General features: G+C 40.1%; 1 protein-coding gene across 1 annotated transcript in view; it reads left to right on the forward strand.

The window, feature by feature from the left end:
• Positions 1–13418, forward strand: part of BARD1 (BRCA1 associated RING domain 1) — a 66637-nt gene that overhangs the window by 36083 nt on the left and 17136 nt on the right. Inside the window, exon 7 of the mRNA XM_039495581.1 lies at positions 11490–11598. Coding sequence (XP_039351515.1) covers positions 11490–11598 — 109 coding nt within the window. The remainder of the gene's footprint in view (positions 1–11489; positions 11599–13418) is intronic.

Here is a 13418-nt window from a genome sequence, read left to right on the forward strand (position 1 = left end):
AGAGTTTAATGTGGATATAAGCAGTATTCTAATATTTATTGTAGCAACAATATCTGAAACAGTGTGATACGGAGTATCCAAGACTACATCCCCTCCAAAATTAGATATGTTTTAGGAGACTAGCTACAGGTGGTATCAGCATATTGCCATTAGTGGTAAAGAAAAGGGCTCTGTTTGAATTTTTAAATGGGCAGTGTTAATAATGGGGAGGCACTATGACTTCAGAATTTGCAGGATGTACAAATTCATTTATAGTTTAAGTGGTTTTACAAATAGGTACCTAGCAAGAATTTTTAAACGTACCTTGCCAAAGGCTTCTGTAAAGCGAGTGATGTCTGAGAATAATGATAATGCTAGATAATTCTCATGGAGTAATTTCTATTGTGATTTATTCCAGCTTTATTAAAATTTTCTGGGTACAAATTTAGCATTCTTTGTGTTTCATCTCTTGCAAATGCACCTGCAAGTGACATGGCAAGTGTTTAGTGTTTTGCCACTTGGTAAGTTGTACAAAAAAGATTTAATTTTCTTGATCTTATATAGTCCTCTTGTATCTGTTGCTGAGATGCTATTGTGTAACACACTACTGTAGTAGTTGCGGAATTACATCAAAGATCTTTTCTTCCCATTTGGTAAAAGCAATTTGTCCTCTTACTCCAGTCGATGAAGTTACTCCCATGTTGTAACATATAGAAGAATGCCACCCCATCTATGATGTGTAATAGCACATTGTAAGAGCTAGGTATTTTTCGTCCGTAAATCCCAACACGCTTTACAAACGAGGCAAGTATTATCAGTACTATTTTACAGGTGTGGAAACTGAGGCACGGAGAAAAGCTGACATTAAAGTGTAAATAAAACTTCTAAGTTGTAGAGATACTTCCCTCATAATGCTTGCTCTTACTCCTCATGCGACAGCGCCCCACGCTGAGACTCCTGCAGTTCCCTGTGCCTCACAGCTCTTCATTCTTCTCTTCACCATCCCTTGCTTCAATTTATTTTCAGTGAAAGCATGACATAACATGACGTCACATAAATTCTGACTCTTCTAATTGCCTTTGTAGCAATAGTTGTGACCAAGCTGGTAGTATAGAGGTTCAAAGCTCCTTATTGATCAAGGCAGGATGGTTTCTTAACACTGAATTGATAATCCCATTGTCTTTCAGGCTATTTATGTACACATCTGTCATGGGATTTCTGTCACTATCAGCCAGGTTTTTGAAAGGGTAGAGTTTGAGTAGTACTGAGTTTTGAGCAAGGTCTGAAGATTTACTAGCTGCTTAAGAGTCTACTAGGAGGATGCGCAACTTTAAATGGAAGAAGTCTGTGGTCTTTGCCTGTACTGCTCAAACTGCTTTGCTGTTTTCTTCATCTCAGTTCATCTGGCTAATATTCCAGTTTTCTACTAATTTTTGTTCATCTCCATCTCCCCAGGCTCTTGAGGAGCTTAAAACTTCCTATTAAAGAGAGCCCTCTTTGACATGCGATTAAGTGGTTCTTAATTAGCTGATTAAAGCTTTTAGAGCCACATAAAAGCCTGAATAGTCACCAGTTTTTCCTGTATCTCTCTTAACCCACTAAATTTTGTCAACATGTTAAATGTGTTCAAACCGTATTTAGACCCCCTGTATAAATACATTCATCATTAAGGAAAATGTGGCTTTTGCAGTCAAACACTTTTATTTTTACTGCAGAATTATCTAAACCAATATTTTCTTTTTAACAGTGTGCCTTAGTAATTTGGGGTGTTTGTGTGTTGGAATTAAAATTGAGTTGATTTTAGGGTATTTCTACTTTTGCGAGCTGGAGCTTGAGAAGACATACCTGCACTAGCTTTGATTGAGCTAGTACAGTAAGAATAGAGTGCAGCCATTGGGGCACAAGTGATTTGTACCTGGCATTTTGGGCAGGCACATATTTGGGGTGGCTAGCTCCTGCCAGTGCTTGCGATACTATGACAACGCTGTTTAACTCACTAGCTTGAACAGAGCTAGTGCGGGTATGTCTTCTCCCACTCAAAGTGTAGACATAACCTTAGAGTGCTAGTTTGAAATAGTTCTATATTACACTTTGTAAAAAGTGTACTATAAAATATAGTAACCTAGTTTAATGCTGCTTTTTAGGTATTTAGTATCTAATTTACTGTAGTGCCTAGAGGTCCCAACTGAGATGAGACCCATTGTGTTAAATGCTGTACATATACATGGTAAGACCTGAAATCTTATGCTTTATCTGCCCTGTCTGTTTAGATTGTAAAAGAGGAAGGAAGTCCTTTTATCCCCATTTGACAGATGGAGAACCGAGGCAAAGACTTGTATATAGAGAGTCTTTGTGAATTTTTTAAATTTTACTTTTCAAACACCTTTAAACAGACATCTGATATACTGTATAAGTAAACTTCACATCCAGTAAATCTCATCTCAAAGATACTGTCAGATTTTTATCTCTATGATTTAAGTATAGGAAATAGCTTTGCTATAAGAGGGAGTGTGTGTACATATTTTGTAGGATGAGAACACAGATCAGAATTGTTTTTATTTTCCAGAAGACAAATCCTAGGATTTCAATTTTCCTTGGCAATACTTTTTTGGAAATCTGCAAGATTAAGCAGTTGGGGCATTTTCTTTGCTGTTCAGTCTTTTTCTGACTAAGAAAGATGCGAACTGCAAATGGAAAATATTATATGGACCAGTGGACCTATTAATTGCCCGGCTGGTCTAGTTAGTTTTTTAAGTTAATCTCCTACACATTTATGTTTTCATGTGCTTGTTCTCTTGAGTTCTGTCTTTTTTTCCTTGCTTCACAGCAAGCCAAGTGACTTGAAAAATTAGATCTGTGCATTTGCAATTTCACATAAATGCTTTCACTCAAATGGGCTATCTTGCCAGTTCCTCATGCACAATAAGTTTTTAGCATTAGTAAAAATTGTCTCATTGCCTTATTTCTTTTAGGTGTGTTTTAGCCTTCATCCAGTGGGTGCAAGTTTGAGTCTGAACAACCCCAGGCAAATGGGAATATTTATTTAGAGTAGACGTGTCTCTAGGCGCAGATGTGAGCAAGCTATGGGCATATACTGCTCCACCTCATGAGTCTCCCAGATCATATTGTGCCTCAGATACTCCTCAGACACAATTCCTTCCTTGCTTCCCCCTTCCTTGAGTGCTGCTGGAGGTATGTAGCCCTATACCAGCAGCAAATCATAACCCTTCCCACTCCCAACCCAGTTTAGTTAGCACTGGCTGGTGCATTGGGGAGCAGAGCCAAGGCTCTACTCACTCCTCATCCACCTACTTCCAGGGGGAATAAACAGGCCTGTTTGGTTGTGTACGCCCAGAGCCAAAGTCTATACAGCCAATGCCATGGTGTAAGAAGAGGGTTCTTACTGTTCACCATGTAGCCCAAGTATGGACGTGAATGAGTTACCCACAAGTGATTAGGGTTAAATGGTAAAAATGTAGCATTGAGGAGCTGATCTTTCTTTTTCCAAGAAGGTTCGGAAAGCAGGGGAAAAAATGATTTACATTGGCCTGCTGAATAATAATATCATGAGGTGTTAAAATGAGGCATTTAGGACATGTATTATTTATGTCGGATATACATGTGGATACAAAAATTTTGCATTTGATTGCCTAAATTGGAGACTACAAACCAAAAATCAGCCTTCTCAATGCTTTTGAAGTGCTCCTTAATTCTACATATATATCTGCCTTATCAGATATTCTTTCCTTTTCTCTGATTCCTTATTTCCTGACTAGCAGGTTGTCCTCTCCCCTCACTACACTTTGCTATATCGTTACTGTTACCTCATATGCTGGAATTATATCTGTAGGCTTGGCAAAATTTGATGTTGATTTTTTAAAATTTCAATGGATATTATCAATGTTTGTTTTAAAGCACTTTTTTCTCTTTTTATTGATTTAAAGTTTTCACAGTTGTGGGAAATGATAGGGGTCAGACAAAATTATTTAATGACAGTAGATGTTGAGATTCAGAAAATGAAAGCTTTATTACTCTTAAAACACAAATTGTCAGCACCACATGCCAGAGTATACAAAGTAAATATCCTTAAAGCAAACTCAAAGGCATTCTCAAGCAGCATTTTTCTTTGTTTGCCTATCTGTAAATTTCAATTATTATCAGTGGAAATTTTTTGTTTTGTTATGTACAGTGAAATCAACATTTAACGATTTTAAAAAAAATTGAATCTTTCCAAGCCTCAGTCTCCATGACAGAGAAATATTCTCAGTCCCTGTTGTGCCCTACCCCGAGGCTGAGCACTTGTTTAACTTGAGGCCAATATCAAGCTCCACCTGCTGTGGTCAGCCATGTCACCCTCATCCCTCAGTAACAAACATCCTGGAAATGTTGCATGAATATCCCGTTCGACTGACAGCAGCCAATGGACTCCCAATGCCCAAGAGTTTAGTAGTGTCGCCCCATCAAACTCTAATGCTAAAGGTCATCAGCTGCTGTTTGAAGAGCTCTTTGATTTTGTGGTCCCGCAAAATCCAGCACTGAAGGTCCTGAGGGGTCAGCTGCACTATCATATGCAGCCTCACTCTTCGTATTGGTTTAAGCATCAGGTTTGAGGTGCCTTCGAGGGTCTCTGTTCTCCAGCACAGTGATCCTTCCAGTATTAAATTTAGGTTCTCTTTAGCGTTGAGTGTTTTCACCATCCGTCAGTACTTAGATAAGTAGCTGATAGACTTTTTGCCTCAAAGGATACATCTGGCTTTTGTAGACCTAAATTAACCTTGAAAAGTGCACTTTCATTCATTCATTCAAGAAGAGGCATTATTGGAGCACTTCTGGACTCTGGATTAGCAAGAGCAGTACATCTATCTTATCTAAAAAAGATGGAGCCTCTAACTTCAGGATTCTATCAACAAAGAATAAGAGGCTAAAGTTAAGGTCGAGGAGCCCTTTAGGCTTTAGTTAAGGTAGAGGAGCCCTTTGTTTAAAAGGAGACTCTTCTACGTACTCTAAACTTGGCATGCTTACATGGATCACCTCAAAAGGGTGGTATGCCTTGGTGAGGGTGATCTAAATTTGGAATTATTTGAGCAAAAGGTCCCCAGTATACAGGCTCTTGCCCTCTCATCCCCCAAAAAGCTTTTCTCAGGGTTGATTTTACATACACCTTTTTCTGTGCACACCCATGGTGCCTAAGGGGTTTCAGTCACTCAACACTTACCCCAGTTAGTGCATGGCAACCACTGACCTCTTGGGAAGGCAACACTGAAGATGTTGTTCAACAAAGTGTTAGGTTTGAGACTAAGGTTTATGCACCAAACTGATCATACTGCACACATGTAGACAAAGTATGCAAGAGGGTTGCTCCCCAGCCCATTTTCACATGACCTGGGTGGGTCAAGGGGCTGTGCTGTGGCCATTGAACCATAGTAACATCCAAGCATTATATGTTCAGAACCCATCCTTGGGAGAAATCTGAAAATGAAATGTCTGCATGTTGCTACAATTAGCCTTTGTCAAAGGGTTGGTTTTTGTTTTGGGAGGAAGTGGGCAGGGAAATATAATCTGAATACAGCAGAAAATTCAGAAATTCCTCAAGGTATATTCAAAAAGAAAATAAATTACACATGCCAATACTTGCTGGGGGAAGGGGAGAAGAGTGGAGTGCATAGGATGGGCTGTGGGGTATAGGTCAAGGGATGGGACACTGGGAGTTGGTGTCAGGGTGAGTAGAAGGTATTAGGGAGGTGGGGAGCTGTCAAGCCCCCATTCCCTCCTGTGTCTGTGCTAGGGTCATAGAATATCAGGGTTGGAAGGGACCTCAGGAGGTCATCTAGTCCAACCCCCTGCTCAAAGCAGGACCAATCCCCAGACAGATTTTTACCCCAGTTCCCTAAATGCCCCCCTCAAGGATTGAACTCACAACCCTCGGTTTAGCAGGCCAATGCTCAAACCACTGAGCTATCCTTCCCCCCCACTGAAGTGGGTCTGAGACCCTCTTCTTGCTCCCCATGTGTGTGCCAGGATCTTGGGAGGCCCTGAAGGTAACACAGATTTAAACCGGAGAGTACCAGGAAATACAAAGTTAAGATACACCCCATCCCTGTGTGGAGTGGGGGAGCTGTTGGGGCTGGAGTGGTGTGGAGAGAAGGTGGACTGATCAGGCCAAGGGTTTGGAAGAGGAGCCTTGACCAAAGCAGGAGCATAAGGAGTCTATTGGGTGGGGGAAATAAGAGGTGTGCAGGGCTCCATGTACAGCTTGGGCTACAAAAATCAAGGAAGCGGGCAACCCTCCAATAATCTGCCTGAGGTGTATGCAGCAGCAGGGTGTGCCAGACTTGTTATGTCTGAAGTGCTACGACTTAATGGGTCAGGAATGGGAGGGTGAGCTGGGAATGGTGGTAGGGGAGCCTGTATGTTGTGGGAGACGGGGAGTGGAAAAGGAGAGAGAGACACGAGTCTTTGCTCATGTGCTTAGTTACTATATCTGCCATGTAATGAAACTATCAAATTCTTGATATCTCTCACTGTCCCTGTTAGCAACTATACATGCAAAACATTTCAAAGCATGACCATTATCCCTACTCTACTATAGCAAAGTCTATAGAGGGGGGTGTGACGTTATGACTGTGATATAATATCTCATTGAAAGATGACACAGTTCACCCTAAGTTGGGCCTAGTGAGAGAAAAGTGGACTGCGACTCAGAAAACCAGGGCTCTGTTCCCAACTCTTACTGACCTGCAAGGTGACCTTGGCCTAGTTGCATCACCTCTCAGTGCCTCAGGTTTCCCATCTGTACCTTGAGGATAATGATGTTTCCCTCTTTGGTAAAGTGCTTGAGATAATTCACTGACACAAACCCCTCGTTAATGCAGATTTAAGTTTGTAATCTGTGCCCTCCCGGAGCGTTGAGTTCAGCAAAACTCAAACTTGTGATAACCAGGTAATGAAGAGTTCAGCTATGTGTCCATGCGAACTTACCTGTGCCCGCTTTGAACAATGCCGCAGTGCGCTCAGAACATCTGTACTCACACTCTGGCTTTGCACTGTACAAGAGCCGCCCACGCCTGCCCTACTTCATTGTAGCCTGCTCCACAGAAAACATCTGCTAAATTTTACAGCCTCTTCAGCCCCTTCACTATTATACACAAGTTGCCACCTTACACGATCCTTTCACTTACCCTTCACTAAATTCACAGACCACACTCATATCCCACCTAACTTCTGACATTTCCCGTCCATGGCCAGAAGACCCAGGTCCTGCTGCTGACACAACCTACACAAGGCAGTGCTGAAATGAGGCTTACTGGCTCTCTCAAGATACATGTGCACCTCTTTCTTTTGATCTCTCACACACAAGTCAGGGAGAAGGGTATGGAGGGCACGCCCCTTGGAGAGGCATGGCCTTTAGATCGCCTCATATCACAATCACAGCTCTGCTAAACTGCTCCAGCTAATCCCTCCGCTGTTCAGTACGGTTACACCTAACAGAGTAAATGCAGCTGGAGTGCAAGCAAATAATTCCCAGAAGCTATTGCCAACTCTAGGGAGAGAGAATTAAGATTGCATGGAGATGTACCTTAACTCTGTTTCCTGGTTTTCAGAAGGTTGAGTTTTGCTGAATTCTATGTTCTGGAAAGGCACAAGATGCTATTGGGCAATCTTAACTCTCTTAATTACTATTTTTTGTCAATGAATATAATTAATGGTAGTCAGCATGGTTTCATGGAAGATAGCTCTTGTAATCCTGTCCAAAAAAAGACAACGGGTTTGTTTTACAGGTCTAGTTGATGAAGGCAACTGTGTTGATATAGTATACTTGGATTTCTCCCGGGCTTTTACTTGCGACCACATGACTTTTTTTTTTTTTAAGTGGATTGTATAGAATTAACAGAACACATGCTAGATGGATTAAAAACTGGATCATAGACAGATCTCAAAATATAGTTTGAGCAGGGCTGTTTCCAGCAGGGTCCCCAAAGAATCAGTTCTTGGTCCTACTCTGTTAAATATTTTTATTAGTGATCTAGACAATGATATAAAATCTTAGCTGGTGAAGTTTGTAGATGACACAGATTGGTGGGACAGGTTACTGTTGTAGAGCAATCTGAATCACGTGGCTAAATAGTCACAATCCCAACAATGGTGTCAAGTATCAGAGGGGTAGCCGTGTTAGTCTGGTTCTGTAGAAGCAGCAAAGAATCCTGTGGCACCTTATAGACTAACAGACGTTTTGCAGCATGAGCTTTCGTGGGTGAATACCCACTTCTTCGGATGCAAGCAATCCCAACAATGTGTTCTAATACAGTGTAATCAAGGTAATAGATCTGGGAATTAAGAACACAGGTTATCTACAGCAGTGGTTCTTCCGGGGGGGTACATCAACTCACCTAGATATTTGCCTAGTTTTACAACAAGCTACATAAACAGCACTAACGAAGTCTGTACAAAGAAAATTTCATACGACTTGTTTATACTACTTTATATACTATACACTGACATGTAAGTAGAATATTTATATTTCAATTGATTTATTTTATAATTATATGGTAAAAACGAGAACATAAGCAGTTTTTCAGTAATAGTGTGCTGTGATAGTTTTGTATTTTTATGTCTGATTTTGTAAGCAAGTAGTTTTTAATTGAGGTGAAACTTGGGGGTACACAAAACAAATCAGACTCCTGAAGTAGTGTTGAAAGGTTGAGAACCACACATCTGCAGGATGAGAGATTGTCTTGGACTGTCTTGGAAAGCGGTAACTTAGAGGGATTTAGGGCTCATTGATGATCAACTCAATGTGCTCTCTCAGTGCAATGATGGGGCAAATAGATTTTATGGTAAGAAAACCCACAATACTTTTCTCTGAAGCATCAGATTGATCTAAACTAGAAATGGGACACCGGGCAGGATGGACCACTTCTGAGGTAATACAGAGACTCCTTTCTAGATACCCGGCTGGTATATCTTGCTCACATGATTGGCAGAAACCTTGCCGGGGATGGATAAGGTAGATGAGGTGTGGTTTGCCTACTCAGATCATCTGGGCATATCTCACCTAATTATTTCCTGCTGTTATAGGGGCCACAGGCTTTGGCACATTTAACAAAATCTACAGCCTGTGTTTATTCAATGTTACAGTTGCACAATTAAAATAAAAATATATCTCACAAAATAGTCAGGATGTGTAACATGGCCCAGTTGTGCATTTTCTAACATTATTGTACTTTGTTTGACTTTAACATTTACGCCAACATCCCTTATTTTTTGTCACCTTGCAATATCAAGCTTATGCAACGTATGCACTGGTAAAAGGTGAACTTAAAATGCTCTTTGAAACACAAAATTCCTAATTGTCATAAAACCCCAATTAAATACAATGTGAAGACTGAAAGAGTGCAAATGAAAACATTGTGTAATAAGGCATATAGTTGTTCTTTCACTTAATTGCCAAGACCTGAGTTGAAGCCCCCAGGATTCTTTTGCAACGATGAATGACATCACTATCACTATATGAAATAAAAAAACATACAAACTGATATAAATTAAACATTTTTAAAAGCTAGGTTCAGCCTTCTGGTGTAAAGAAGATGATTTTAATACATATGCTAATATTTACTTCTCTTTTTGGATGTTTGAAGGAACCATCTTACAGCAGCTTGATTTAAATATGGCCCTAATTTAAAGAGAAGCCAATGCCTACCCTGATGATGCATGACAAAGCAGGAACAGCATGGTAGTATTTAATGGGCTCCCAGGACTGGGCTGAAGTATGACCAATTATCTTTTAATCTGTAGCATTTGTAATGCACCAGCTCCCAGCACATTAGAAATACAGGAGAGCTAGGGGCTGGCAATATTGTGAAAATAGGGTGTCTTAGCAAAAACCCATCCAGAATCTTTGACCAGAGATTCTCTCTGTTAGCAAGTTGTACATACTAAAGAGCAATGAAAAAAGAAGAGGTGCATTTAGGTTAGAATGATCATACAGGACTTTGATTTCATTGTTTTTCTTGGTTAAGGTTAATAATACAAGGATCTTTCTTTTTATGCCGAATCATGTAACTATGCTGAGGTGCTTCCACGTATGGACTAAACTTGGATTTCCTCCTAGATACAGGCTTTACATGGCAACATATGGCTATCTTGAAAAGATAATGCTACAATATGACAGCAGTTTTTTGACCTCTTTAGCTCTGCTTTTTCTATTACTCTTTACCTTGTAACATGGCATAACTGAGTCACTTCATTCTCAGGGCCATGCTTCCCACCATGAGCTCTTACATTTCCTCTTAAGATCTAGGGCATGTAAGGTGGAAGGAAGAGGAACAGCTGTAGTAGCTATTATTCCTACAAAGGGTGAGGCAGGTACAGTGCCCCTGGGGAGTGCTAGTGAGACCAGGCTTGCTAACACTGCTTATTGTACCTGTTCCACAGCTGCAGGCTTCTTCTCCTCTAACTACTGTCCTGCAGCTATAAGGTGGTGTGGGGAAGAGGCAGATGTCACGGCCACACTCAGACATGCCCATGGTTCACTGCAGGTACAACTATCCAAATTATGGCTGGTGAATTATGTGGGGGGAAAGAGGTTTTCTGCGTGCCCCGTAGCATGACTAATAACCTTAATTTCTCTCTGTGTTGGCAGATTTGTCACCTGTAACATACAATAGCAAACCGAATAAGAGAAACACCAAAATTTGAGTTGATGCCTATAATAGAAAGCAGTTTTAGCTGGCTGTGGGAGCCTTATGCGCATGCGTGTTTTCTGTCACAGTGGTGGTCTTGTTAACAGACATCTTATAGTGCATCATATACATCAAAATATGACACTGTTCTGTTTGAATTGTGTTTGAATTCTGTTAGCTGGATGATTTGCTAACGGAATACCGAATGGGGAGAAAATAGCATTTACAATAAACCCTTGGTCTTGGCTTGATTAGTACTTCTGACCTACTACACTGAAAGTCTCTGTCTTTTATAGTCTGTAGTAGGATTTTTGTACCTAAAATATATATTTTTTTATACTTGCTAGCATATATTTTTTTCTATATCAGCAGTGTGACACGATGTTGGTGAATTCAAGTGCAGACCTTGTGTGCCTGTTTTATCGGTATATTTGTTTGGATTTAACTTGTAATAATCTGTTAGAACTTTCCATTTGGAATCAACATGCTTTTTCTTCCCTGGTGGCGTGATTGCGATTAAACATTACAAAGCCAAATTCTGGCTGTTGTGATAGATATCAGTGTATGAGCAGCAAAACATTTAACAAGGGCTGTGGTTTATTTAACCTATCATTCGGTTGTAAGCTCTCTTACTTTGCATGTTGAATGTAGCAGCTTGTGATTCTGAATCCAGCTGCCTTTGATGCAATTCTTGAATCTTTTCTGTGTTTTTCTTAGCTGAAATTGCATATTAGTAAGAAGGTTGAAAAACTCTCCAGCTAATGCATCCAGTTAGTTAAGAATCAAGTCACACATTTTATTTACTTAAACCATCTGTGCTTGTTTTACCAGTAATATATTCGGTCTGCGCCCTGTGGACTACGCAGAAACTGCAAAGATGAAGTCTGTGCTAATGCTACCAGTGAAGAACGAATCATATTCATTTAGTCAATGCTCAGAAGTAAGTGTTTCTAAAAATCAAATCCATCTTGTAAGCCCTGAACACTTTGGACCCAGGGTAACTAGGGCATCTGGCTTTACAGACAGGTTAAAAATGGGCAGGGAAAAATAGTGCCAGTCAAATTGGTAAAACTTTCCAACATTCCCAAGAAGATTTCTGTAACAAAAATGATATATCCAGAATGGGGTATGAAGATTTTTATATGCAAGACTGTGGGGTATCTCCGTAACTCAGAATGGTTCCCAAAATATTGACAGACTTTATTCCACATCTTATGTTGTCCGCCTTTGTTGTTGTATACACACATCCAGTAAAAAGATGCACCTATTCTTTGCTCTAAAGGCTTTTACATACTGGAATAGCCTATTATATTTTTAAGTATCTCCGTTCACCCAATAATTAAGATGTTTTCAACTGCTGGGTTATTACACCTCTTTACAGTCTTCTGCCAGAGACCTCTCAGTTTCTCGCAGCTGGAGAAAACAAATTGGCCTCACAGTGCGCCTTTTTTTTTTTTTTTTTTAAATTATAATTGGAGATATACCAATCTCCTAGAACTGGAAGAGACCTTGAAAGGTCATTGAGTCCAGCCCCCTGCCTTCACTAGCAGGACCAAGTACTGATTTTTGCCCCAGATCCCTAAGTGGCCCCCTCAAGGATTGAACTCACAACCCTGGGTTTAACAGGCCAAATCACAAATGTAAGACTGTGCATGAGCGGTGGTCTTATTTACACAAATGCCCCTTTTCTCTGCTAGAGGAATATATAGAGGCTTTGGTGTAAATGAAAATCAGACCTTACGTATTTCTCTATGTACCCATAAAATGTAATCAAAATATTTACTTTTCATTGTTTAGAATGCCCTGCAAGACCTTTGGGGGTGGTGCCTCTTTGGACAAACTGACTTTGTGGTTGTCGTTGATATTGTCTTTGTAGAACAGTTTCAACTCTTAGTGCCTCATTACAGTAAAATTTGTGTACCATTTGTAAGCTAATATATGAACATTTATTCATATGTTCTATGTCTTGTGTGCATACAGTGGAGTCGCATCATAGGCACATTTAACTTACGCGTTCTTAACTATACGTGCTCGGCAAAACAAAAACAAAGAGAAAAATAACAATTTAAATACTGTACCTGTAGCGTGGGCGATTCCGCCCATCATTCCACTCAACGAGCGTTTGACTATACGTGATTTTCGTCTTATGCGTTGACTTCAGAATCTAACCCCCGCGTAAGATGCAACTCCCCATGTATATAAAAACATATCATGGTAGCACACAGAGGACCCGGGGGGGTGGGTGAGGGGAGGAGCTGTGTTGTGCTAGGCACTATAAACTAAGGGTGATTTTAAAATCTTTACCCTTTAACGCCCCAGTTTAAACCATTCAGAACACATTGCTTTAAAATGTTCTTCAGTTGATTAATGCTCAGTAATTGCTATTAGTAGGGCGGAAAAATCGGTTCTCTAAATTTGAAAGTATCAGCTTTCACTGTGTGGTGAGTTTCTTGTCACATTATTGTGACCTGTGGAATTTAGGCATGTACTACAATTCCCAAACAGAACACGCTGCATCTTCATCAGCCCGTTTGCTGAAAGCGGTTACTGATTCCAAAAGGTCCCCAAGACCGAACTTTTAGTTAATTGAAAATTGCTTTGGTACGTTACATAAATTAAAGTTTCTGCAATGCCTTCTAGAGCTAGTTTGTTACATATAGATTTATGTATGTGTCCTGTAAGATGCCATGAATTATTCATTTCAAAGGTTTATTCTTTATTAAATAGATTAGTTGTTTTCTTTAAGTTCTCAAACATTCA

This window comes from Mauremys reevesii, linkage group 11 (assembly GCF_016161935.1).
Source record: "Mauremys reevesii isolate NIE-2019 linkage group 11, ASM1616193v1, whole genome shotgun sequence".
In the NCBI taxonomy this organism is placed as follows: Eukaryota; Metazoa; Chordata; order Testudines; family Geoemydidae; genus Mauremys; species Mauremys reevesii.